Source organism: Vanrija pseudolonga, chromosome 5 (genome assembly GCF_020906515.1).
Source record: "Vanrija pseudolonga chromosome 5, complete sequence".
NCBI classification, from domain to species: Eukaryota; Fungi; Basidiomycota; class Tremellomycetes; order Trichosporonales; family Trichosporonaceae; genus Vanrija; species Vanrija pseudolonga.
The window spans coordinates 735,774-758,710 of NC_085853.1; the positions used below are offsets into that span (position 1 = coordinate 735,774).

Genomic DNA, 22,937 nt, shown 5'->3' on the forward strand with positions numbered 1-22,937 from the left:
AGGTCGGTCACGGCCAACTGCTCCCGCGACAACCGACCAACTTGTTTCCAACGACCGAACTTCCGCTCTCAGTTCCTTCTAACCCACGACCCATGTCTACACAGGAGCAGTTCGACGCAGCGGTTGCGTGGCTCTCGTCGTCGAGCCAGGCGTCCGGCCTGGGAAACGACAAGCGGCTCGAGGTGGGTCGCGTGCCCTCTAGCTAGTTTTGTTGACACGACACAGCTCTATGGCCTGTTCAAGTTTGCCAACTCGTCCTCCGGCCCGTGAGCCTTGCCGGCCCCAGCTGCGTCACATCAGTGTCACTGACGTCCCACAGTACCGGATCGCGCCCGGGCATCTTCTCATTTGAAGGCCGCGCCAAGTACGACGCCTGGGCACGCGTCGCTGCCGAGTACGCAGGGCGGGAGGATGCCGCGCGCGCACGATACGTCGAGCTCGCCCGCGGTGCCGGCTGGGCCGAGGGGAAGGTGGCCGAGGAGGAGGAGGAGGAAGGGGGTGAAGACGGCGCGGAGAGGAAACCGTCCGGCGGAGGCGGGCTCAGCTTCGGCCCGTCCGTCAGCATGATGGTGCAGACCGACGAGGGAGGGTACGGTCGCCTCGCACCGCCCAAGGCTAACGCACCAGCCCCCAGAGCCTCGTCCATGACGCCGCATCCACGGGGTCAGTAGACCAACTCAAGCAGATTCTCGCAAGCGATAGGAGTTTGCTGGACGCAAAAGACGAGTTTGTACGTCGCTTGCCTCGTTGGCGTTGCTGACCCCAGGGATTCACGCCGCTGCACCTCGCTGCTGATCGCGGCAATGTGGACGCTGTCAAGCTCCTCATCTCTCTAGGAGCTGACAAGTCCATTCTGGTGAGCTCGATCTAGGAGAGAGTTGTGGGGAGTCTTCTAACTTGCTGCAAGGATCCAGACGAACAAACAGCATTGGACATTGCCAAAATCTCAGGACGTGAAGATGTTGTGAGCCTCTTGGGCTAGTGCACACAGTAGCACGCATGTATAAACATTATAGAATCGCCCTACCCAAATGGCCAGAACCGACCCCATCTGGACCGCTTCGGCTGTGGCTCTCCACTCGTCGCGTGCTCTGCCGCGTGGCGCTTGGCCTCGGGCTCGGCGTCGCCGGCATCCACTGCTGGAAGATCACCGCCAACTTCCTCCTCGAGCTCGGCCTTGCGTTTTCGAGCGCGGGTTCCCATAGCTGGAGAAGTTGCTGTAGGAGGAGGATCGGCAGGTGCCGTTGTGTCCTCCATCTCGACATCGGGCTGGGTGTTGTTCTCAGGCTCGTCTGTAGTGGTTGTCGCTGGCTCGTCCTCAGCCACTGACGTGACAAGTCCGTGGTTGGCATCGGTCATCGCCAGCCCTTCCGTTGCCGGTGCGGCATTTGTGAGGTCCACGGACGCGTGCATGCTACGCGTAATCCTGCGACTCGGTGTCTGCGCTGCGGCGGCTTCGGGAAGGAGACGTGATGAGCTGGCCTGCGGGGTCTTGAGCTCCGGTGGTGGCGGCTCGGTTGTCTCGGTGACAGGCTGGAGGTGGTTGGAAGCCGTCGAGAGTGGCGAAACAGCAAGAGGTGCACTGGGCCCGCCAGACGACGATCGTGTGTTGCGCTTAGGAGTTGCTACCTGAGCCTGCGATGGGCTGCCAAGCGCCCGCGGATCGGGGCTCTTTGTGCTGCGACCGACAGACGCCCGCGACGAAAGACGGCGATCCTTGCGCGGTGAAGGGTCACGGCGTTCTTCGATAGCCCCCTCACTGGCGGACAGGACGTAACATTGCTCATCGTCATCCACTGAGACGCCAATGCGAGAGAGTTTGCTTCGGAGCACGGGGTGAAGGTCGTGCACCGAGTGTAGATGGCCTTGCAGGAGTGTCCTTTCGTCAGGGGTGACCTCGCCGAGGACAGTCGCTCGTTCCTCTCGAATCTTAACGAGATCCGTCAAAGTGCACTGTGGAGCCACAACGATGCAGCTGAGGTCGCCATCGGCGACCTGCAGCTTGTGGAACATGCAGTGGGAGCGCGTTGTTGGTGGAGAGCCTAGAGGCTGCGAGGACCTGGTCCGTCGTCGAGTTGGTGAAGCCGGCGCCTGGCTCGACGCCTGAAGAGCAGTCGGGGCAAGAGTGTCTCGGTGCAGCTGGTGGTTGTGGCGCAGAGGTCGAGGCTCGACAGCTACTGGGTCCACGGTGGGCTTCTCGTCGGCTTCTGCGAGCCTGCCAACCTCCGGCTTGCTCTCGGCCTGGGCCGTTGATGATTCGCCTGCATCCGCAGTCTCGCCGTCGGGAACGCCGGGTCCGGGCTCTTGGGTAGCATCACCGGATGATGACTGTGGGGGCGGGTCCTCAGCGAGGACGTCTGCGTCCTCAATTTTAACAGCAGCGGCTGAAGAATCGGCGTCGGCACCCTCCTCGCCAGTTTGGACTGGCTGAGAGCTGAGGATCTCTGGAATCTTCAGGTCGGTCGGCTTCGTCTCCTCTGACGGTGGAAGTTCAACGTCCGATTGAACCATATCGGCAGTGGGGTTTGCGTCGATCTCGTTGGAGGGGATATCGTCTTGAACCTCATCTGCGCTGTCGGCAGTGCTGCCGCTATCGGCCTTAGTGGCTTCCAGGGAGGAGCCGTCGTCGAGGGGTTGAGGTTGTTGGTCTTTCTCCACGACCTCGGCCTCGTTGGACGCGTGAGGGGATCGTTCGCGTTCCAGGACCTCGGGTTCCTCAGACGTTTCCTGGCGCTCCAGAGGTTCAGGCTCTTCCTCCTCGACCTCCTCAACCTGTTCCACTTCTTCCACGGCAACCTTTTCTTCCAGCTCCACTTCTTCCACCTCCAGAGGTCGTTGCTCCTCATCCACAACCTCGTCTTCCTCAACCACAGCCCTCTCCTCCTCGACCACAGGCTCATCTTCTTCGACCACATCCTCCTCCTCCGCTTCATCGTCCTCCGCTTCTGGTGCTTCGTTTTCGTCGTCAACATCGACGACCTCGATTGCCTCAGGCTCTTGCTCCTCCTCGTCGGGATTTTCGTCTTCTGGCTGTGTTAGCGCTTGCCACAACAATTTCTCACCGTCCCCGACAAACACAAGGAGTTCGGGTGTAGCTTCTGCCGTAGACTCGGGCCTGGGCGACTCGGGTTCTTCGACCACGGGTGGTTCGGTTTCCACTTCGATCTCGTCGCCGGGTTGAACGGATTCCGTCTGTACAGGGTCGACGGGTATTCCAGGGGCATCTTCACGGACAGAAGCGTGCTCCTCCTCCACGACGGCGGCCACGGCTTCCGTCAGCATGGAGTCGCCTGGGGAGGGGACGGAGGGGCCAGCCGAAGTCGCAAACTCGGCGGCGACTCCAACAACGAATGCACTGTCAACCACAGCGTGGCCGGCATGGTCAACATGTAGGTCTACCCCAGCTGCGTGGTAAACATTGGCAGCAAATGACGGGTCGCCAAGGTAGTGCTCGAACTGCCCAGCGGTGGGGTCGAACGACTGGGAGGAATCGGCCGGGAACTGGGGCATCAGAGCTTCGGTCGAGGCAAGTATTGAGCTTGAGGAGGCCATAGGTGGGCCGGCTGGTGGTGGAGCGAAGAAGTTGCCAATGTCTGCGGTTGACACTTGCGGCTGAGCCAACAACTCCGGGTCGATAGGGATTGAGGCCATATCGAGGACATGTGACTCATGGCCGGGCGCTGTCCCGACCAGATGGCTGAGGGCTGAGGCGATGTCTTCGGCTCCAGGGGCGGGCGCGAGGCCCAGTCCTGACGGGTCGACGACGCCATCATGTTGCAGGATAGCGTTGTAGTCGAACGAAGCAAGTGGTGGTGGCGTCGGAGAACGATCTTCCTCGTCTGGTTCCTCCACATCCTCATGATGGTCGACCTCCATGGGTTCGTCGTCCACTTCTTGGTCGTCCCCCAGTTCTTCTGGCCCAAGCTCGTCGGCGTCGTCGCCGAAGCCATCATGTTCCTCGGCATCCTCGTCGTCCTTTGCGTCTTCGTCCTCTCTCACATCATCTTCTCCCTCATCGTCGTCGTCGTCGTCGTCGATCTCATCCACTTGGTCGTCATAGTCGACCTCAAGGTGGTGGTGCGGGGCTGAGGCGTGCTCTTCATCATCCTCCTCCTCGTCGTCGTCCTCGTCGTCGTCCTCGCCCTCGCCCTCGTCCTCCTCGTCGTCGGACTCGAGCAGCTCGATCGGCTCGTTTACCGATCCACGGCCCGGGGTTGACGCTTGAGGGGTGCGGGCCAGGTAGTCGTTGTGGCTGAGGTCTCCTTCCTCCTCATTGTCCTCCCCGTCTTCATCATCGTCGTCGTCTTCCTCCTCACCCTCGTCCTCCTCGCCCTCATCGTCATCGCCTTCACCCTCCTCGTCTTCATCTTCCTCATCCTCGTCGTTGTCGGAGATCTCAGCACGTTCGTCATCGTCCTCGCGGAAGTACTGAGGATGCGACACAGCGGGCATGCCGCGGTTGTGGTCATATTCGTCCGCTTGAGGCCGCCGCGGCGAGAACGACGTGTCGTACTGTGCGTCGAGATCCACGTCCCCGTAAAGGACATCTTCCCCTTGGCCATCTTCGTCGTAGGCGTTGTCCTGGTCGTCGTCGTACGGGGTCACCTGGCCGTCGTCCCACTCTCCCTCTTGGTGAGAGTGGCGCGCATCGTAGGCGTATGTCGCAGCCGCGCCATGACCTTGGTCCAGATCTTCGTCGCCCTCCTCTTCCTCTCCCTCTGCTTCCTCGTCCTGCTCTTCATCATCCGAGTCGACAATCTCGTAGACCTCCTCATCTTGCGACACTTGACGATAAGATGGTCGCCGGGAGGACGCGACGGATGGCTGAGACACAGCGCTTGTCTCGCGGCCTGCTGATGCACACGTCAGCGGGTGGCGAATGTGCGCACTCACCTCGCGTCTCATCATAATAGTCGACTGGTTCACGATCGTCGTTCTCAGAGTCACCGTGCGCGTCGCGGCTCTCGCCACCCTCCGACACTGCGTCGTCGTCGTCGTCCTCGTCGCCAAACAGGCCTTCGTTATGAGCCGAGCTTTGGTGGTCTGATAGCGAGTGCGAGTACCCGTTTTCTTCACGGGCTGGTGGTTGGGGAGAGACTGCCCTCAGTGGAGAAGGCGAGCGGCTGGACAAGGGCGGAGGGTCGCCAGCGAGACCTTGGTGAATCTTGGCCTGCAGGGAATCCAACCACGAGCTGACATCCGAGCTGGGGAAGAGGTCGAAAGCCGTGGGTGGACGCGAGCGCCTAATGTCCACGCCAACTCTTGGCGTAGTCATTCTGAGGCGCTGTCGCTGTGGTTAAAGTTGTTGTTGACAAGTGACCGAGTTGTTGTGGAATGGACGGATGGATGTTCAAAGTGGAGGGGGGGATTGTGACGCACAATGGTCATGCTCAACAGTTGGAATCAACATCCAAAGACGCGGACATTGGTTCAAACTCCGTCTTGTGCTCATTCACACTCGACTGGCACCAAGCAAACAATCGTCATCATCATGCACAAACAATATACATAGGTGCCTTGTTGGGCACATGGTCAAGCACAACAATACTACAATAACGCAAACGCCGTCAATCAATCTTAGCTACGCGAAACACGTCGGTCGACAACAACGGATCTCTGCTCGCTAGCCATGTGCCACTGCTGGGCAAGCCGCCTGCGAGTTTATCAGCGGCTGGTCTGCCTCCACGTCGAATCACTTACCGTGCTCGAATGGTCGCTACAACCGCGAGTGCCACACCCTTCAACGTACGTCGTGGGCGAGCAGAGGATGGTAACTCGTACCCCATTGACGCAATTTCCCGGAGTGCCACTTGCTCACTGTCGCGGTTAGCCGACCTGTGTCACGAGAAACAACTCACTTTCTACTCTTGCCGCCAATAAGCAGAATCAAGAACTTCTTCTGGAGCGACAGAGCATTCCTGAAAGTGGCCTCTCGGGCGTACTTCGCCTTCAAATACTGGATCTGGGCAGACAGTACCCGGGTCTGGGACTTGAACTTCTGCTTCTGCTCTAGCGACATGTCACGGCTAGACGACGATCAGTGTTGGGCCAAAAAAGGAGGCCCGCCAGACCGACTCACCTCTCCGTGTCATGGGCGGCAATCTGCTTCTCCAAGTGAAGACAACGACGCTGAGCGTGCTCCACGTCCTTCATGGCGGTGTTTAGGCGCTCTCGTGTCCAACCCAGTTCCCCTTCAGTGTCGGCCAGCGCCTTCTTGTGTGAAGCAGCACGATCGACTTGAGTCTTGCGGAGGGCCTCCAGTTCGGCGCCAAACTTTGCGCACTCCTTTTGCTGAATGCCGAGGTCCTCGTTGAACAGGGCAAGCTCGAAAGCCACCTGCGAGCGCTGGTTCCTCAGCTCATCGGCAGCGCGCTCTGCGGCACGCAAGGCTTGAGTGCGCTGGCGAATCGTTTCCCGCAGTTCCTCGGCTCCACGTTTTTCATCACGAAGGCGCTCTTCCAGACCCCGAACTGCAGCTGTGTGCTGATCCGCCGAAGCGCTTGACTCCTTGAGGCGACGGTTCTCCTTGGCAAGCTCCAAACGGTCTCGATCGGCGCTGGCATGAGCCTCAGCCAGAGTCTGTTTGTCAGTCTCTCAACCCTGTCAAGCACGTACGCGCTGCAGCTCGTCTCGCTCCTTCCTCAAGCGGCCTACTCGAGTCTCGCCGTCTTGCACCGCGTCGTCTAGTTCTCGCTGAAGAGTGACCATCCGTGCTCCAATGCCGTCGATTTCGTGATCCGACTTGGCTTGAATATCAGCCACCAGAGCACGGAGTCGTTTTGTCTCGTCTTGCAGTCGGTCCTTCTCTGCCCGCATGTCGGCCTTGAGGATGGTCATTTGCTGATTCACAGAGGCCAACGCCTCCTCCAAGGTCGCATTCCTTATGGTTGTCAGCCATGCCAAGCATAACGAAGCAGAGCAAACTTACTTGGTGCGGCCGACGTCTACGGATGCAGCATACGTCTTATTCTCTCGTGCAAAGGCGCGCAGTTCGGCCTCCAACTTGGCAATCTTGTCGTTGGCGAGCGCCAACTTCTCCCTCAAGCCCACGGCTCCCAGTCCAGCCTCCTCAAGCCGCCCAAAGTTTCGGTCTAGTTGCGAGTTGGCAAGTTCGAGCTCTTGCTGGAGGTGTTCAATCTGGACTCGTAGCATCGGCTCGTTGGCATCCCCAATTGTGCTCTGCAGCCACGAGAACTGTACTGTTAGCATGAGGGGAGGATGCCATGGCTCACCTCCTTCATGGGGCCCGGGGTGCGGGGCATCATCAGAGAGCTAAGAGCTTTGTGGACAAGAGGCGTCGAAGTCTTAATAGAGTCCGTGCCCCAGCGAGCAGGGGTAGAGACAGAACGGCTCTGCAGACGCTCCGCCAAGGCGATTTTCTCGGTCTCAAGAGCCTTGATACGCGCATCGCGGCTCTCCAAAGTGGACTTGCGCAAGGGGGCGGATTCAAGCTCATGACGGAGACGGCCAATCTCACGGTATGCCTCGCCGAGTTCATCCTCGAGCGCGATGACCATGCTGTTGGAGGTGGCATCACCGTGGCTACCACCGTCATCGCCAAACTCGATCTCTTGACGGCTGATATCTCTCTGCTTTTGCAGCGCGATGATTTCAGCATCTTTTTCGGCTAGCGCGAGTCGAATGGCCTCATTGTCCGCCTGCAGCTCCTCAACTTGGTGTTCGAGGTCTTGCTCGTTGGTGGTGCCCGTTCCAATCTGCGTCTCCAACCGTGCGAGGGTGTCGAGGAGGTTGGTAATCCGAGACTTCTGCTCCTGAACCACAATATCCTGCTCTTTTGATTGAGCTTCGGCTTGTTGAATCTCAGCCTCCAGGGAAGCCTTGGCTGCAGTCAGCTGGGAGATTTGCTGGTTCTGTGTTGCCGCGCTCAAGGAGTGCTCCTCCTTTGCACGTGCGAGCTGAGCTTGAAGACCGGCAACCTCCTCCCGAGAGGCGGACAATTGTTGGTCGGCGTCGGCTTCGGTGTGCGAGTTGCGAGACCGTTCATCCTCTAGCGTTCCAGTCAAGGCGGTGATCTTGGCCATAAGCTCCTCTTCCCGCTCCGCTGATACAGTTGGTCGCTGTGCTGTGTCGACGACGGCATTGGAGCACAGTGATGCCAATTGGCCCTTGGACGCTGCCAGTTCGTCTTGTAGTGTCTTGACCTGCTGCTCGAAGGCTGAGCATATTTCTGTGAACTGCGAGGCATGCTCTTCTGTCTTCTTGGCGAAGCCGGCTTGAAGATCAACGTATGCCCTTTCGGAGGCAACCAGCTTGTCGCGAAGGGCAATTAGCTCGTGGCCATCCTGGCTGGGGTCATTGAGCCGTTGGTGCAGACTTGCGATGGTTTCTTCTCGCTCTTGGAGCTCGCTCTCCATATCGCGTAGCCGCTCGTTGAGGGTAGAGGTGTCGATGGACGGAAGCTCCAAGCTGTCATCCCTCGGCTTGAGATTGCGTCGACGCTGGCCAGGAATGCCAATAATGGCGCCGTCCTCGTCAACTTCAACTTCTATCCCCGCTTCCTGGATCAGGCTTTGGAGGCGGTTACACTCTTCACGCCATTCCTCAGCCTCACGAGCGAGCTCTGTGTTTCCTTCCAAGAGTTGCTTGTTCATGAGGTTCAGATGCTTTTGGACCTTGATAGCATCAGGTCGGCCGTCGAGGTTTAAAGAGACGCCCGGGGTGTTTGTGTTTGTGAGCAGAATGTTGGGGACCGAGGTGTTGCCACGTTGAAGGCGATGGAGGCGAGACCCGCGACGGTCGGTCATGAGGTCATCAGACGACGCGATGGAGACGAACGAGTCATTCTGCGTCCTCTCCGTATGTTGCGTTACACTTGTGGCGTCGGATTCCTCGGCAATGGAAGATCCTTCCGGTGCCATGGAGACTTGACGCAAGCGGTGGTGGGGGGTTCCTCGTGGTCGTATCCGAGGCGCGGATGCAGAGGCCAATACAGAGAGTACATGGCTCTTGCGCCTCTCTGCATCATTGAGAGGGGGGCGAGGTGTCTTCAGGCCGTCCGATGACGGCACCAGTGTGGACTTTGGAGTGGTCGGCGTTCCGTTGCGGTGAGACGGCGTGACATCGCGAAGGGGACCGCCGTATGCACCAGCACCGAAGGGCGTAGCAGCAGCGCGTGCTGCTGTTGAAGGCGAGTCCATGTAGCGTATAGCCACTGGGGTCGCTGTCGCTTGGCTTGACGGGGAGGCAGTTTTCGCCGGAGAGTCAAAGTTTGGCGCACCGCTCACGTCCTCTTCCGTCTCCTCAAGGTCGTAATTGTGAGTCATGCTTCCGAGGGTATCGATGTCGTCTCCAACCACAGAAGGATCCAGCACACGACCTCGGCCTTCTGGGGTAGAAGCTTCGGTATCGGTGACTGAAATCTCGCTGCGACTAAGACTTGGGATGCGCGGCCGGTCGCTCGATCCGGACAGGTTGGCTCGACCCAAGTGACGGGGAATCGGAGTGTCGGCAATTTCAGACTCGTACGAAGGGTCATACGAGTAGAGAGGGATTTCACTGCGAGATCCAAACTCCTGGCCAGCAGATGGAGGGAAGAGCCGTTCGGAGGAATCGCCGTGGTCGGAATCGGCGCGTTGCGATGCGTCTGGGTGGCGAACAGATTGTGATTGATCGAGGTAGGCCGATGAACTCTCAAGCGTATCAGAGTAAGGAATGGTGGGGAACGTGGTCTCCGAGTATCGGACTGGCGAAGTCACAGGCTTTACGGTGGCGGATGAAGAGAGGGCTGGCGAGCGAAAGGGCCTAGGAATGGGGCCGGGAACAGCTGTGGATGAACTCTGCGGAGACGCTGAGCGGACGCGAGAGCGTGATGTAAAAGAAGCCTATCCATAAGCGAGTGCAATGTGAATGGAACTCACATCTCCGTTCGAAGTGAGCGACGGCTCATGGGCCTTGGTGATGGCATAGCTGTCCGAGACGATAGAATGGTCGCTGTCCATGTCGTCGAGGTCGTGTTGGAAGCTTGGAAGGGACGGGAGCTCCATGTCCTCGTACTGCTGAACACGTCTGAGCACCCTTGAAGGGGTGTCGAGAAGGAGAGCAGCCATGGCTGGAGACCTCTGCGAGCGAGGATGTGTAGATGTGAGTCAGTCAGACAAGTGATGCCTGCTGGCCTTGTTGTTATTGTTGGGCCATGATGCATCTGCGGGGCAACGGAGTCAAAAGTCAAAGACAGGCGCGCTCGGGGATCGCCAACCACGTGGACCACGTGGCAATTTCCGTGTGTTTGGCCGCAAGTGGCGGTGGGGCCACTCGGGTGCGCACGGATGTCAAGTTGGCGAGAGGGCTGGTTAAGGTGACGGGATCAAATTTGGCCCACGGGCGGCCAACGTCCCCCAAGTCAAACAAGTTCCGTCGTCTCCGAGCCCGGCCTGTGCACCACACCACCACCGGACACCGCAACACAAACACACCCACCACACAGACACCTGACAAACGGCGACGAGAGCTTTCGACGACGACAACTCCAACACCCTCCCTCCTCCTCCTCTTACCCCCCATCTTCACCCTACTTGCTTCACATTCTCCTCACTTGCGCGACGACCTCGGCACAGCATATTGCATCGACCGCATACATCGGCCCGATTTTCATTTCCAGTTCGACTTTCGTTTTCTTCGCATCGGATCACTGTTAAACCTTCATCGCCCAGTGGCGACCCACCGCCCTTGCTCCCATCATGCAGCCCTACATCCCTCCCTCCTCCCCGGCGTTCGAGAAGGAGTCGCACATTGGTAATGAGCCTGCATCTATCCAGGCTCGTATTGCCGGTGATGCGGTCGTTCGAGACTACGAGAACAAGCAGCACCAGTAAGTAGTCCCCGTGGCGGCTCCCGTCCTGTCACGCGTCTAACTAGTCAGGCTCTCCGAGGCTATCGATGCGACCAAGCACCTCGTCGCCGACCTGAAGAACTTCAACACCGAGGAGTGGAAGATTCGTTACCCCCACTTCAACCAGCCTTCTGACACGGCAACACCCGGTGTGGGCAGACGTGCTCTGACTTTCGCCGATGAGCCCTCATCGTCGACGAATGTCATTGTCAACTCGGTGTCCAACGAGAGACGACAGATGAAGCGTTCGGTCACCCTCCTGGACGAGTCATCCTTGACTGAGGAGCCTGCCAGTGTCGCGTCCTCGGAGTCTGAAGACTTCTCCATCCTTCAGCTGGACCTCAACCTTGGCGCCACACGGCACGCCAAGGCTCTGATCTCTAACCTCGAACGCTCGTCCATCTCGGCTCTGCTGGACAACCGTCTGTCAGCAGCATTGGACCATCTCAACCTCCTGCACGCTCGTATCCATGACGCCCACTCGCGAGTTTTGGTTACTGGCGACTTGAACGCTGGCAAGTCGACCTTCGTCAATGCTCTTCTCCGCCACTCCGAGGTTATGCCTACGGACCAGCAGCCTTTGACCACTCGCTTTGTCGAGGTTGTCAGTGCGCGCGAAAACAATGATGTCGAGGAAGTTCACGTCCTCGAGCCAAACGTCAAGTACGATCCAGCCGACCCTTCGACCCACACAGTCGTTCCGCTGGACCAGCTTGAGAAGCTTGCTACCGACATTGACAACGACCCCTCAGCGCCGCCTCTCCGAGTGTTCCTCCGCGAGAACAGCATTGGCAGCTCCAACCCATCAATCCTGCACAATGGTGTTGTGGACATTTCGCTGATTGACGCTCCTGGCCTCAACCGCGACTCGATCAAGACAACCGCCAACTTTGCTCGCCAGGAGGAGATTGATGTTGTCGTGTTTGTCGTCTCAGCGGCCAACCACTTTACGCTTTCGGCCAAGGAGTTCATCTGGCAGGCTGGCCACGAGAAGGCCCACCTCTTCATCGTTGTCAACCGCTTCGACCAGATCAAGGACAAGGAGCGCTGCCGCCGTGCTGTCATGGAGCAGATCAAGCAATTGAGCCCTGACACCTATGCCGACGCCAAGGACCTCGCCCACTTCGTCGACTCTGCCAAGGTTGCTATGGGTTTCGAGGACAGTGACGAAGACGACAGCGCCGACGACATGGACGCCGCGTTCTCTTACCTGGAGCAGTCCCTCCGCTCCTTTGTCCTCGTCAACCGCGCCAAGTCCAAGCTTGGCCCGGCCCAGAACTACACTACGCACCTACTGGCGGACGTCGAGCTCCTCGCCTCGGCCAATTCCGTGGTCGCCAACCAGGAGCGCGATGTCGCTCTCAAGGAGATCTCGCGTGTCAAGCCCGAGCTCGACCGCATGAAGCGCGGCAAGGACTCTCTCGAGGACGGTCTTGTCACGGAGGAGGAATCTGTCACTGCTTCGGCCACCACCAATGCCAAGCAATCCCTCCGTGCCGCCCTCGACCGCGTTGGTCGCGGCGAGCTGGCGGAAGGTGTGCCTGTGCCCGTGTATCCTGGCCTCCTCGGAGCATGGGACTATGCTCACGAGGTTCGCCGTGCTCTCCTTTCGTCCCTCGACATTGCTGTCCGCTCGGTCGAGGACTCGTCTCGCGACATCACCACTGGTGCTGTCAAGACCATTGGTGGCCTCGGTGACAAGCACCTCCCCGCTGATGTAGAGCGCTCGAAGCGAGTCTTCAACGCCAACGCCATGTTCTTCAACCACTCCAATGCCAAGGGCCGCCGTGTCTCTGGCCGCCAGTATGTTGGCCTTGGATTGGCTGGCAACTCTGCTCTTTCAAACGTTTCCGTTTCCGACATCTTCGACTTGCAATACCACCTGTTCCTCACCGACTCGGTCCCGTCAGAGTCCCCCAAGCTCTCACCACTCAAGGACCTGATCCCCGCTTCCATGAACAACGAAGTGTCGGGCATCGGTGCGGCGTCTCTGGCTCTCGGTGCCTTCTCCATGGCCGGCGGCAAGACGGTTGCTCTCCGCTCGCTCCTCGAGGGCATTGTTCAACTTTCAGAGCTCGCTTCCAACCCCGTTGTCCGCAAGTGGGCTGGCCCTGCCTTCGGTGTGATTGTCGCCGGTGCCATCGCCTACGTGGTCTACGAGCTGCCCCGCACTATCCCCCGCAACGTTGGGCGTCACATTCGTGCCCAGCTCCTCGTCACCTCTGGCGGACAAGAAGAGGACGAGACTCCGTTCTGCGAGGCCGAATCCGAGCGCATCGGCCGCGAGGTGCGCAAAGTCATGCGCCTCGCTGCTTGGGACCTTCGTGAGCGCTTCCGTGCTGCTTTGGAGGTTCGCAACGAGATTGTCCGCCAAAGCGAGGAGACTGCCGAGCGAGCAACTCGTGCGCTGGAGTGGTTCACCGAGGTCGAACAACGCGTGGACTTGATCCGCGGGCAGTTGGGCCTGAAGCTCTAGACACACAGCAGCCACAGATTTGGGATCGGATATGAAGGGCACTTCGGTTTTTCTTTTGTTGTTTTACATTGTAGATTAGTGACCTTCCCTCAAAGAGACGAATATATGAATGAAGTGACATCTTCGCCTTGGTCGTCTACAAACTGCAGTTGAGATCGTCGATTGGTCTGTGCTGAATGAGGCGCCTACTTGGTGAAAATGCTGACAACATCCTCGTCCTGGACGTGGTGGGTCAAACCGACCTTTTGAGGCTGGGGGTTGAACTTGCTCGACTTGCCCCAAACGAGAGCATACTTGAAGTGCGAAGCCAGGCTGCGGTGGATACCGTGACAAACCGTCTCGACGGTAGCGCCTGCCCTCAAGCAGATGGGGTCGCCGAGGTCTGGCTGCTCTCCACGCTTCTTTGTGTAGACCCTGGGGAAGAAGAAGATTAGCATCTGGGAAGCGCGGGTAGCTGTGACGACTCACTTCACCAGGCCCAGCTCCTGCAGAAGGTTAGCAAGTCTGTCATGCTTTTGCACTCTTGCTACTCACCTTCCAAACAGCCTCCAGGAGCCAGTCAATGCCGAGATCAAGCTCACAGCTGATCATGACTGTCCGTCCATCGCCCTCGCGTGCCATGCGATCCAGCGTCTCCATGGAGACGCCATCGATCTTGTTGATAACAGTCAGGGATGGGATGTACTTGCGTGTTCCGAGCAGGACGTCGATAAACTCGTCAGTGGTAATCTGGCAACATTAGTAACAATGTTACGCTACAGGCTGCAACAGCCGTCACGCACGTCCTCGCGGATCATCACGTCGCAGTTGTGGACTGTAAAGCTGTCAGACTCGCAAACCTGGTCCCAGCTCACTCCTGTACGTCTGCAGAATCGAGCGAATCGTGCGCTCGTCGATCTTGGTCAACTTGACAGTGTTGTTGATCGTGATCTTTGAGAGTGGGTCAGGCTGCGCACTCTTACTCGCCACCTACACCACCGGCAGTCTTCTGCTTGAACACGACATCTGGGGGTGCGGTGTTGAGACGGATTCCAACGGCCTCGAGTTCTGCGTAAAGCATCGCCTTCTGCTCGTCCGATTTGGTGGCGTCAACTGCCCAGGTCAGCCATTGAAGAACGTTCAGCACCAGGGCGCTATCTCACGCACTCATAATGAGAATCAGGTCGGCCGTCTTGGCGACTGAGACGACCTGTCGTCCACGTCCGCGACCTGTTGTGTAAGTTTGTCACTTCAAGACCAGGCAGACAGTCGCCTCACCCTTGGCGGCATCCTGCACAATACCGGGCAGATCGAGAAGCTGAATGCGGGCTCCCTCATACTCAAGAACACCGGGAATAGCCTACGCCGCGTTCAGTTTACCGTCACACTCGCGACTCACTGTGAGCGTCGTGAACTCGTACGCTCCGACCACCGACTCGGTCTTGGTCGTCTTGGACAGAAGAGTCGACTTGCCGACGGAGGGGAATCCGATCAAACACACACGGGCATCTGGCAACCGGCGTCAGTCTCACCCACATGGTCAATGAGACCACTCACCGCCCGACTTCATAACATCAAAGCCTTCTCCCTTGGGGCCCTTCTTCTCGGGCTCCAGCAGCTGAGCGCGGTACTTGGCCACTGGAATGGTCAGCCCTGTCCGTCTGGTGCATCTCGCGCCTCACATTTTGCCTAGCATTGCAAACGCATGGTTAGTAACACTTCCGCGAGCAAGTCGAGAGCCCCTCTCACTTTGAGAAGACCCAGGTGATACTCCGTCGCTGCCAGTGTCAGCTTTGACACCCTGGAGCCGCACGAGCTTCTTACCCTTGCTGCAGTTGTTGAAGAGAGAAGCCATGTCAGTAAAAGCAAGCTCCGTTGGGATCGACGCGTATCACGAACTTCTTCTGCGCTGCACGATGCCGTTAGCAAAGGACAGCTTATGGGGCATGTCTCCAACTTACTCCTCGCCATCTCCTCTGCGGGGCAACTGATCAGCTTCTGCCATTGCTGGGTCTGCCTCATGGCCATACGCACTCTCGATATCCTCAATCTTTTGAAGGACACCCATTTTGAATACGTCTCTCCTTGCCGGGCTGGTGCTCGAGTAGTTGCAGTAGAGTCAGTCGTTGAAGAGTATCGATACACGGATCTCTTGAGTTACGTCCCAGTCAAATGTCTGTTGCCTGCAATCTCGCTGCCGCCCGCCCTCCACTTTGATTTCATCTTGTGGACATTAGATTCCGCCAGAGTGTATTACCATCACGCTCAGTGTCAACAATAAGATTTCGTAGACACATTGGCCGAGTTCGCCTACAAATGCTTATCACTCGACGATCCATATGCATATGCTCCTACTTTGCTTCTCCTGCAGCCTTCACCAAGTCGGGGAGGCCTACAGCACGGTACACATCGTCGTCCCCTCGCACAAATACCGCGTCCTCGCCAAAGTAGATGGTTGCCCCCTTGCCCTCGATTGTCGATCCGACGCGGAAGAGAGGCTTGCCAGTTGTCGAATGCGACTTGTGAAGAGGCAGCAACAGCAAGTCGTTGGAGGCGATAAACTCGTCTGCAATAGTGCGGAACGTGATGTCCGGAGGGGCGTGATGAGCGTCCGCTCGCCCATTGCCAGTTTTCTTGCTTGATTTAACGTCCGACCTTCTGTCTTGGCGGCTGAGGGGCTGGAAGTTGGGCTTCTGCAGCTTGGTTGGGGCACTTGCGCCAAGCTCCATGGCCTGGTTCATGAGTTGGAGACCTGCGGTGAAGCCGTGCATGATCGAGCTGTTGGACAAGAGCTCAAGAGGGAAGACGCCCTTCCACATCTCAAACCTGAGGGTGTCAGCTCTGCGTCGCTTAATTGTCACTCACCATTGGGCGACTTCATCTCCATTGTACCCAGGGTGAGTGAGCCAGAGGTAGAGCACGTTCAACCACTTCGGGAAGAACTCTAACTCGAATAGCCTGGCAAAAGTGGAAGGGCGGATGAGAGACGCCCACGGGAAGACCCAGTCCACGAGGGGCTTCATGTCCTGGTGGCGTGGGTTGATGACCAAATCGTCGCGTAGGCACGCGCCCAGCTTCCCAAGGACATGCTCGCCAATAAGCTTGTCCCACTCGCTGGAGGTGTAAATCTGGGTATGTTAGCCAGGCACCGCACCTCGGGCGATCACAACTTACGTCCTTCTTCCAAAGCTGAAGTTCGTCCAAGACGCCATCTGTAACGCTCCATTTACGAAGGACAGAGCGAATACGTCGCTTAGCCTCTTCCAGAACATCGCCGATTCGTTCGCCCAAGAGTGGGAGCCAGGGGAAAATAATCGACGCAAGAGAGGGAGTCTTGCCGTTTCTCCCCCCCCGTCCGGTCCAGTCTTGCACGGCGGTCCTAACTTTCGGGAGAATGAGCTGGTCGACAATATTGTCACGCAAGAAAGCAGGAAGGAGGGGCCCCCAGGATTCGAGGAGGTGAACTGCTGGCTGCGGCGACGTGGGGTCCCACTCGTTGCTGGGAACGTCAGCATGGGAACATGGGTGGAACGACTAGGGCACTTACTTGATAGCTGATCGCACTTTGGGGAGCCATCGATTCCAAAGGAGGGACTCCCAAGCAGTCATCTGCCGTTCAGAAGAAGGCTCATCATCAAGGGTGCTGTCGACATTGAGCTTGAATGCCATTCGCCATGGCTTGAGTGTCGCCAGAAGCACGTCCGAAGTCTCATCGAATGGGTGCCAGTTGGCAAACGGGTGACGAAGCTGAGGGTGTCAGCAGTGAAACATAGCAGTCAACTACTCACAACAACATCGATCGACCCCACAATCACGTCGTCAAGCGACAGCTGGATGTACTGATCCTTGAAGTCGACTACGAGCGAGGTGAATGCAGTCTCCAAACCCTCCAAGGATGGCTTCTCATTTGAAGAGTACTTTTGGCTCAGTTCTCCAACCTCCTTAATTTTACGTTGAACTTGCTCGAGGGTCGCGATCTCTGTGAGGCGTCAGCGCATGTCTTCCAAACTCCAATGACTCACCGCTCGCTGCCTCGTCGACCTTTTGCTGCGCACGCTCCTCCCCTTTTGTGCCCCATCGTCGTCGCTCGTTGATTGACTTGCCGTCCTTGACAAGGTTGGCAACATCGCCCTTGGCAACGTCCAGAATCAGGCGAAGGTTGTGTCGCAGCTCAGGAAGTTGGGTCGCTTCGCCTGTCGGAGTCCAAGTCGATAGTGAGAGTTCAGACAGCGACTCGACAGCCTTCAACTCCCCGCTTCGAGCGTCCAGTACCAGTCCCACGCCGGAAGCGGTTGATGTGTCCTTTTCTTCGGCAAGGAGTTGATCAACAGAGATGTGCGCGACCTTGTTCTTCACTCGCTTTTGGCGTTTCCATTCGTCACGGGGCGGTCGTGGCTCATTCGAGCGAGGTGCCTTCTTCCTTCCTCGGGTAGGCGGCTCCGGGTCATCAAGCTCGCCTCGTCGACGGGCCTCCCTCTTCGATTCTTCCGTTCGATCTCCGGCTTGAATGCCCTCCTTGTTCCTAACCTTGGCCGCTTGAACCGGCACCGCTCGTCCATCCTCATTGACGCCCAGACCTTTGCCTGCAGACCAACCCATGTTGGCCAGCAACTTCGCACCAATGCTTTCGCGGAAATAGCTGGAGCTGAAATGGGCCTTGTCTTCACGGCTGAGTTCTGCCTGCTTGACCTCGGGCCTGGGTACTGGGGTGGACGACCGACTGGGTTGGAAGCTGCTCCGTTCGTTCGATGTCTCGGCGATATGCTGTTTAAAGGCTGCCGCTTTGCGCCCGAAAGCTGAGGGTGCTTCAGCTGCTGGAGCTTCTGGGGTTGCTGGAGCTGCTGGATCCGCTGCTGCGGCTTCTTTGTCGGGCTTTGTGTTCTGGTCCTGGTCGGAGACGGCTCCACGGAAGCTTGCCATGAAGCTCGACTGGGGCTGCCCGCCGATTCCGGCTCGTCCTCCGATCCCTGCCCGGCCTCCAATCCCTGCCCGACCTCCAATGCCACGATGGGAGGTCTCTTCTTCTTCTTCTTCCTCGTCTTCATCAACAACCCTGCGGGGCGAGGGACGACGCGAGGGTTCGGATTCGTCTGACGAGGAGTCAGATTCGTCGTTGTCGGAATCGGTACCGTTCTTGCTGTCGTTTCCAGGACGGTCTGTCGACGATGGGTCTTGAGAATCGGCACCCGCGTTTGAACTTTTCGCAAAGGCTGGTGCTCTGTATGGCATCAGCATAGCTCTTCCTGTTGCGCTTGAGACGTACTTTGTCCAGTCGACCCTCGAGCTGCCGGAACGGCCACCGCGGCCTCCTCTCCCGCCGAGGCCACCTCTGGGATGGCTACTACCAGAGGCGTCATCTTCTCCAAAGATTCCCTCCCAGGCGGCTGCCTTGCCATTCCCATCGGTCCGTCGACGTTTCGACTTCCTCTCGAACAGAGCTCGCTCGGCACGAGAGTCGTTGTCTTCTTGCGAGTTGAACCCGCCCTCTGAGCCTGAGGCCGCCGAATCAGAGTCGGAACCGTCGGATAGGAGTCCCGTCTTTCGCCTGGCCATGGCTACTGCTGGAAGGGTGAGGAACGGGTTAAAGGTCTAACTGGTGGCAACAGTCGCAACCTTGGGAAGTTGTGGTCCTGTTGTGGATGGTTGGTGGCGACTGCTGATAGTAGTTGGCGTGCCTAAAAAGGGTGGAGGTTGGAGTGGCAGGCCTGCCTCGGGCTTGGAGGGCCTTTTTTCGCCCTGTTGTTGTCGGGACCCGGCCCAGGCAGCGCCGGATCCACTCACCCGTGTCACGTGATTGTGATCCGACCTTGCGCTCGCCCGCCGGCGCGCCCGTGTTGTGATTGATTCATAAAGTGGTATTACTGTCGATCCTGGGTTCATTCTAACTTCCCTGTCACTCTCATCTTTGGTCCCACCCACCACCACCACCACTCACCTACCACCACCACCACTCACCTACCACCACCACCACTCACCTACCACCGTATCCTGGACAGCATGCGATAACCGCAAACACTCTCATTGTTGAGCTCTCCTGAAGCTATGGCTTCCATCGCATGGCATCGTCACGCTTCATCGCCCATCACAACCTTCATCACACCTCCACTTCTCAACACTTGTCCGTCCAGCCGTCGCGTCCCCTTGGCGCGCTCAAACCAAACATGTTCCGCACCACTCGAACCCGCTCTAGAGCGTACCTTGACCCTCCCGCCAAACCCGGCACTCCATTAAAGCACAAGCATGCAGTCACGCCAGTCCGTCGGCCGCCAAAGCGACGTCGACTCGGCGTGTCGGCCCTGTCTACAAATAGACTTGGGCAGTCCTCCGATTCTGATGATTCAGATTTCGAAGTCTACCGGTCTAGAGGACGATTAATCCCCCCTGGTAGCCCGCTCCTGTTAAACCGAGGCCGAAGGGCAGGAGCTAGACTTCGTTCTAAGCTTGCGGAAGAGGAGGATACGGCAGCGCAGAGCCCTCGGAAGAGGAAGCGCCACGGCCCTGGGTCTGGTTCAAGTGCGGGCTCTGATAGCTGGGTGGAGACGGAGGATGATGAGGCACCCGAGTTGATTGGTGAAGGTGAGTTGCGACCTTGGGGTGCATGGCTAAGCCCCGACTAGACGACCAACATCTCCTTCAGGACGCTCCAGCGGCTTCACTTCATCGGTTGCGTAAGACGGAGCTCGTTCGACTCTGGAAGGTGGCTGGAATGTGGCTGTCAGAGGAAGACGAAATGGATGAAGGCGGCGAGGACGCTCGTGATTTAGGCAAGTCTGAGCTGGTTGAGGGCTTGATCAAAGCGGTATGTCTTTGCCGTGAAGAACCGCGTTCTGAGACCTCTTGTAGCGGAAACAGTTTGTCGATCCCTCGCCTGGCCTTTCGTCACCCTCACTTGAACGAGGCTTCTCCCCGATGGTCTTGCGAAGTCGCTCCAATTCAACTTTGACTTCGCCACCCTCGTCGTCGTCAGAGAACAGTCCGCATCCTCTGGAAATGGACATTGATTCCACACCCAAAGCTGTGCTCAAGAGATCACGACTCCGAGACAACCAGAGGTCTTCACACCGTCGAAAAGGAGTCACAAAGCAAGGTGACCATGTGCCAAAACCCAAGGGCAAAGTGAACCGGCGCCCTCGAGTCCGGATAGCCTCTACGCTCCCAGTTGAACATACACCGCGGTTCAAGCGCCGCTCGTCTACTCTTTCATCCGCGTACACGACTACATCTGATGGATCAGCCGACGAGGAGCAACCATCACGTACTGCTGTTCGAAAGTCCCCACATATCAAGTCTAGCCGTTCACGAGCCGCCGCCATTCAAATCGATGGCTCCTCCAGTGGTGTCCGTGCCACACCAGTGATTCAGCGATTGCGACCGCGCCGTGGACCAAGCATCAGGTCGAACAATTCGACGAACAATTCGACAGAGGTCGATGCTGATGCCGAGGATAATGGTGATGACGAGGGACCTGCATCGTCTAGTTCCAGCATTTACAGGCAACGATCTGAACCTGAACCATGGCTCAAACGCGACAAGCATGACCGCCAAGCGAAGAGTGAAGCTCTTAAGGCTTTGAACACGAGCAGTGACAATGTTCAGCATGGTGGTCCTTCCCAGCAGGCGTCCACGAGCGACGGCGAGAATGGTAAGTGATTGAGGAACCCTACATTCGCTGACAGTGAAAGCCGTCCTGGCAAACCGTTCCCCCGTCCGAACATCACCTAGGCGCAAGTCATCGTCGTCACGGCGTGCGTCAGTGAAAGGCGTCAAGCCCCATGACTCACTCGACATCGACGTGGAACCTGAGTCGGCGTCTTTGGAAGAGATTGGTACACGTACGACTCGCTCAGGCAAGCCCTTCGGCGATCTGGAACCCCGTGAACACACTTATTTCGAGTACGATGATGATGACGAGGACATGGACGCCGATGATGGCGAACTGTCGTCACAATGGGTGGCAAGTGAGTGCACTCCGTCGACGACGACTGACATTGAGACTTTGACTTCACCACGGCCACGGTCTCGTCCTTGACTAGGCTCCGACGCGAGGAGCTTGTGCGGCTTTGTGAAACCAACCACCTGGAAGTTGGTGGGACGAAATTACAGCTGGCGCGGGTGTTGTTGGATTGGGTCAGTGGCTCTATCGTCTTGGCAAACGTGTCTGATAAGCCACAGTACGCCGAGCAGCAAGAGCAGCTGGAGCGCACCTCGACAAGTTCCCAAAGCACAGCTCGGCCAGAATCACCTCAACTGGTACACGCCATCGCGAGCAACAGCCGTACCGATGGTGTGGCTACACCAGTTCTACTTCGCGATCACATACACGCAACTGATCCTGCCACGCCGCCAAGATCAGACGATGATTTAGCCCGCTCGACCGAGAACGACTTAAACTTCGACTTGCAGGAACTGGGACTGGAGGACTTTACCATCAAGCCCGAGCACCTAGTGAAACTTGAGAAGATTGGCAGTGGTGGCTTCAAAGAGTGCGTGCTAGTTGTCGTCACTTCTTCTCACCGTGCAGCGTGTATGTCGGCAAGCTTCGTGGTCGCAAGGTGGCGATTTCAGAGTTTCGCAGCCATCTTAGTGAGAGTAAGTTGTGCTGAAGGTGTGGCATATCCTGGAGGAGCTGACGCGCCACCAGTGGACATTCGTGAGCTCAAGTTGCTTGCCGAGTTCCGCCATCCCAACATTGTGCGATTCGTAAGTCCGAACGGCCTCGGCGCAGAGCACAGATGCTAAAGCCGCCCAGAGAGGTATCTGCATCCCTGAGGACTCATCTCAGGTGCCTTGCATGTTGATCAGTGAGCTCTGTGAAAACGGTGACCTCTTCGATTACATTGTGCGTGGTGAACCTCAATGGCGGCCGGGTGCTGACCACTGTAGCGCAATGTCCCACCCCAGCCACTGAAACGTGTCCTTCAACTCATGCTGGACATTGCGCATGGGCTCGAGTATTTGCATCTTCGTCAGCCAGCAATTATTCACCGCGACGTAAGTTGGGCAGGACCTATGAAGGTTCTTTGCTGAGCTCCCCCTCTCCTCAGTGCAAGTCTACGAATATCCTCATCACTCGCCAAGGTGTTGCCAAAGTTGGCGACTTCGGCCTGGCGCGCGTCAAGCATAGCACACGTTCAATGATCCGAAGTCTAGTTGGCACTGTGAATTGGCAGGCGCCCGAGCTTTGGCACCCTATGCCAAGGTACGACTACAAGGTGGACGTCTTTTCCGCCGCATTGGTCTTTTGGGAGATGCTGTCGGGCTGGTTTGGCGAGCAAGTGAGTGAAGATGGTTTAGCGATGCTAATGGGCAGAAATATCCTTGGGAAGGACACAATGAGCATTACATTTACGACGCGGTGGGACAAAAGCACAAGCGTCCACCACTTGCAGGCCTGCGAAAGCATTGGGGAGCAGAGCCTGTCAATCTCGTTGAACGCATGTGGCACCAGGATCCGGCTGAACGACCGACCATGAGCGACGTTGTGGCCGATTTGGAGGCCCTCATCGCAGACTGCTGAGAAAAAGAAGGAAGATATAGAAGTACATAGCGCTGCATTGGGCGAGAGCATGCCTGGGTGGAGAAAGAAATACCTGCAAATGTAACACATGTCATGATACGAGGCAGCGGAGTTGT

General features: G+C 57.6%; 7 protein-coding genes across 7 annotated transcripts; 3 read left to right on the forward strand and 4 right to left on the reverse strand.

The window, feature by feature from the left end:
* Nucleotides 1-83: 83 nt before the first annotated feature.
* Nucleotides 84-982, forward strand: ACBP4 (Acyl-CoA-binding domain-containing protein 4; the record flags this gene model as incomplete). Its single annotated transcript, XM_062773490.1, has 6 exons — nucleotides 84-182; nucleotides 226-266; nucleotides 320-589; nucleotides 628-730; nucleotides 767-856; nucleotides 908-982. The coding sequence occupies exons 1-6, from the start codon at nucleotides 93-95 to the stop codon at nucleotides 980-982; spliced, it is 669 nt and encodes a 222-aa protein (XP_062629474.1). The 5' UTR covers nucleotides 84-92.
* Nucleotides 983-1,023: 41 nt separating this feature from the next.
* Nucleotides 1,024-5,339, reverse strand: 1a_1 (Replicase polyprotein 1a; the record flags this gene model as incomplete). The annotated part of the gene is made up of 4 exons (XM_062773491.1): nucleotides 4,894-5,339; nucleotides 4,000-4,853; nucleotides 3,063-3,501; nucleotides 1,024-3,026 (listed from the first exon to the last, which is right to left on the reverse strand). The coding sequence occupies exons 1-4, from the start codon at nucleotides 5,273-5,275 to the stop codon at nucleotides 1,024-1,026; spliced, it is 3,678 nt and encodes a 1,225-aa protein (XP_062629475.1). The 5' UTR covers nucleotides 5,276-5,339.
* A 158-nt stretch (nucleotides 5,340-5,497) lies between these two features.
* Pcnt (Pericentrin) lies at nucleotides 5,498-10,110 on the reverse strand. The gene is made up of 8 exons (XM_062773492.1): nucleotides 9,879-10,110; nucleotides 7,233-9,797; nucleotides 6,929-7,194; nucleotides 6,616-6,880; nucleotides 6,080-6,579; nucleotides 5,859-6,026; nucleotides 5,701-5,817; nucleotides 5,498-5,653 (listed from the first exon to the last, which is right to left on the reverse strand). The coding sequence occupies exons 1-8, from the start codon at nucleotides 10,065-10,067 to the stop codon at nucleotides 5,578-5,580; spliced, it is 4,146 nt and encodes a 1,381-aa protein (XP_062629476.1). The 5' UTR covers nucleotides 10,068-10,110; the 3' UTR covers nucleotides 5,498-5,577.
* A 300-nt stretch (nucleotides 10,111-10,410) lies between these two features.
* Nucleotides 10,411-13,468, forward strand: fzo1 (Transmembrane GTPase fzo1). Its single transcript, XM_062773493.1, has 2 exons — nucleotides 10,411-10,828; nucleotides 10,880-13,468. The coding sequence occupies exons 1-2, from the start codon at nucleotides 10,698-10,700 to the stop codon at nucleotides 13,323-13,325; spliced, it is 2,577 nt and encodes an 858-aa protein (XP_062629477.1). The 5' UTR covers nucleotides 10,411-10,697; the 3' UTR covers nucleotides 13,326-13,468.
* On the reverse strand, nucleotides 13,446-15,372 carry Drg2 (Developmentally-regulated GTP-binding protein 2; the record flags this gene model as incomplete). Its single annotated transcript, XM_062773494.1, has 11 exons — nucleotides 13,446-13,739; nucleotides 13,794-13,810; nucleotides 13,860-14,054; nucleotides 14,108-14,139; nucleotides 14,180-14,255; nucleotides 14,299-14,417; nucleotides 14,472-14,534; nucleotides 14,583-14,664; nucleotides 14,704-14,813; nucleotides 14,862-14,942; nucleotides 15,339-15,372. 11 exons carry the CDS (start codon nucleotides 15,370-15,372, stop codon nucleotides 13,511-13,513), a joined length of 1,038 nt encoding a protein of 345 aa, XP_062629478.1. The 3' UTR covers nucleotides 13,446-13,510.
* A 256-nt stretch (nucleotides 15,373-15,628) lies between these two features.
* On the reverse strand, nucleotides 15,629-18,857 carry SPAC1486.03c (G-patch domain-containing protein; the record flags this gene model as incomplete). Its single annotated transcript, XM_062773495.1, has 6 exons — nucleotides 15,629-16,130; nucleotides 16,170-16,432; nucleotides 16,479-16,803; nucleotides 16,852-17,051; nucleotides 17,093-17,283; nucleotides 17,327-18,857. 6 exons carry the CDS (start codon nucleotides 18,855-18,857, stop codon nucleotides 15,656-15,658), a joined length of 2,985 nt encoding a protein of 994 aa, XP_062629479.1. The 3' UTR covers nucleotides 15,629-15,655.
* A 407-nt stretch (nucleotides 18,858-19,264) lies between these two features.
* Nucleotides 19,265-22,920, forward strand: STY46 (Serine/threonine-protein kinase STY46). Its single transcript, XM_062773496.1, has 12 exons — nucleotides 19,265-19,880; nucleotides 19,922-20,103; nucleotides 20,148-20,946; nucleotides 20,987-21,262; nucleotides 21,298-21,431; nucleotides 21,477-21,787; nucleotides 21,826-21,893; nucleotides 21,946-22,004; nucleotides 22,054-22,143; nucleotides 22,206-22,295; nucleotides 22,349-22,579; nucleotides 22,615-22,920. The coding sequence occupies exons 1-12, from the start codon at nucleotides 19,361-19,363 to the stop codon at nucleotides 22,819-22,821; spliced, it is 2,967 nt and encodes a 988-aa protein (XP_062629480.1). The 5' UTR covers nucleotides 19,265-19,360; the 3' UTR covers nucleotides 22,822-22,920.
* Nucleotides 22,921-22,937: the final 17 nt, after the last annotated feature.

Excerpts from the sequence above, each read along its gene's own strand:
- Pcnt (XM_062773492.1), bottom strand. The coding sequence starts at position 10,067 with ATGGCTGCTCTCCTTCTCGACACCCCTTCAAGGGTGCTCAGACGTGTT. Across the intron at positions 6,027-6,079 it reads GCCGCCCATGACACGGAGAG|CCGTGACATGTCGCTAGAGC; the intron begins GTGAGTCGGTCT and ends ATCGTCGTCTAG. Across the intron at positions 5,818-5,858 it reads ATTGGCGGCAAGAGTAGAAA|TGAGCAAGTGGCACTCCGGG; the intron begins GTGAGTTGTTTC and ends TAACCGCGACAG.
- STY46 (XM_062773496.1), top strand. The coding sequence starts at position 19,361 with ATGGCATCGTCACGCTTCATCGCCCATCACAACCTTCATCACACCTCC. Across the intron at positions 21,263-21,297 it reads GTCGTCACAATGGGTGGCAA|ACTTTGACTTCACCACGGCC; the intron begins GTGAGTGCACTC and ends ACTGACATTGAG. Across the intron at positions 22,005-22,053 it reads ATCCCAACATTGTGCGATTC|AGAGGTATCTGCATCCCTGA; the intron begins GTAAGTCCGAAC and ends AAAGCCGCCCAG.
- fzo1 (XM_062773493.1), top strand. The coding sequence starts at position 10,698 with ATGCAGCCCTACATCCCTCCCTCCTCCCCGGCGTTCGAGAAGGAGTCG. Across the intron at positions 10,829-10,879 it reads TACGAGAACAAGCAGCACCA|GCTCTCCGAGGCTATCGATG; the intron begins GTAAGTAGTCCC and ends CTAACTAGTCAG.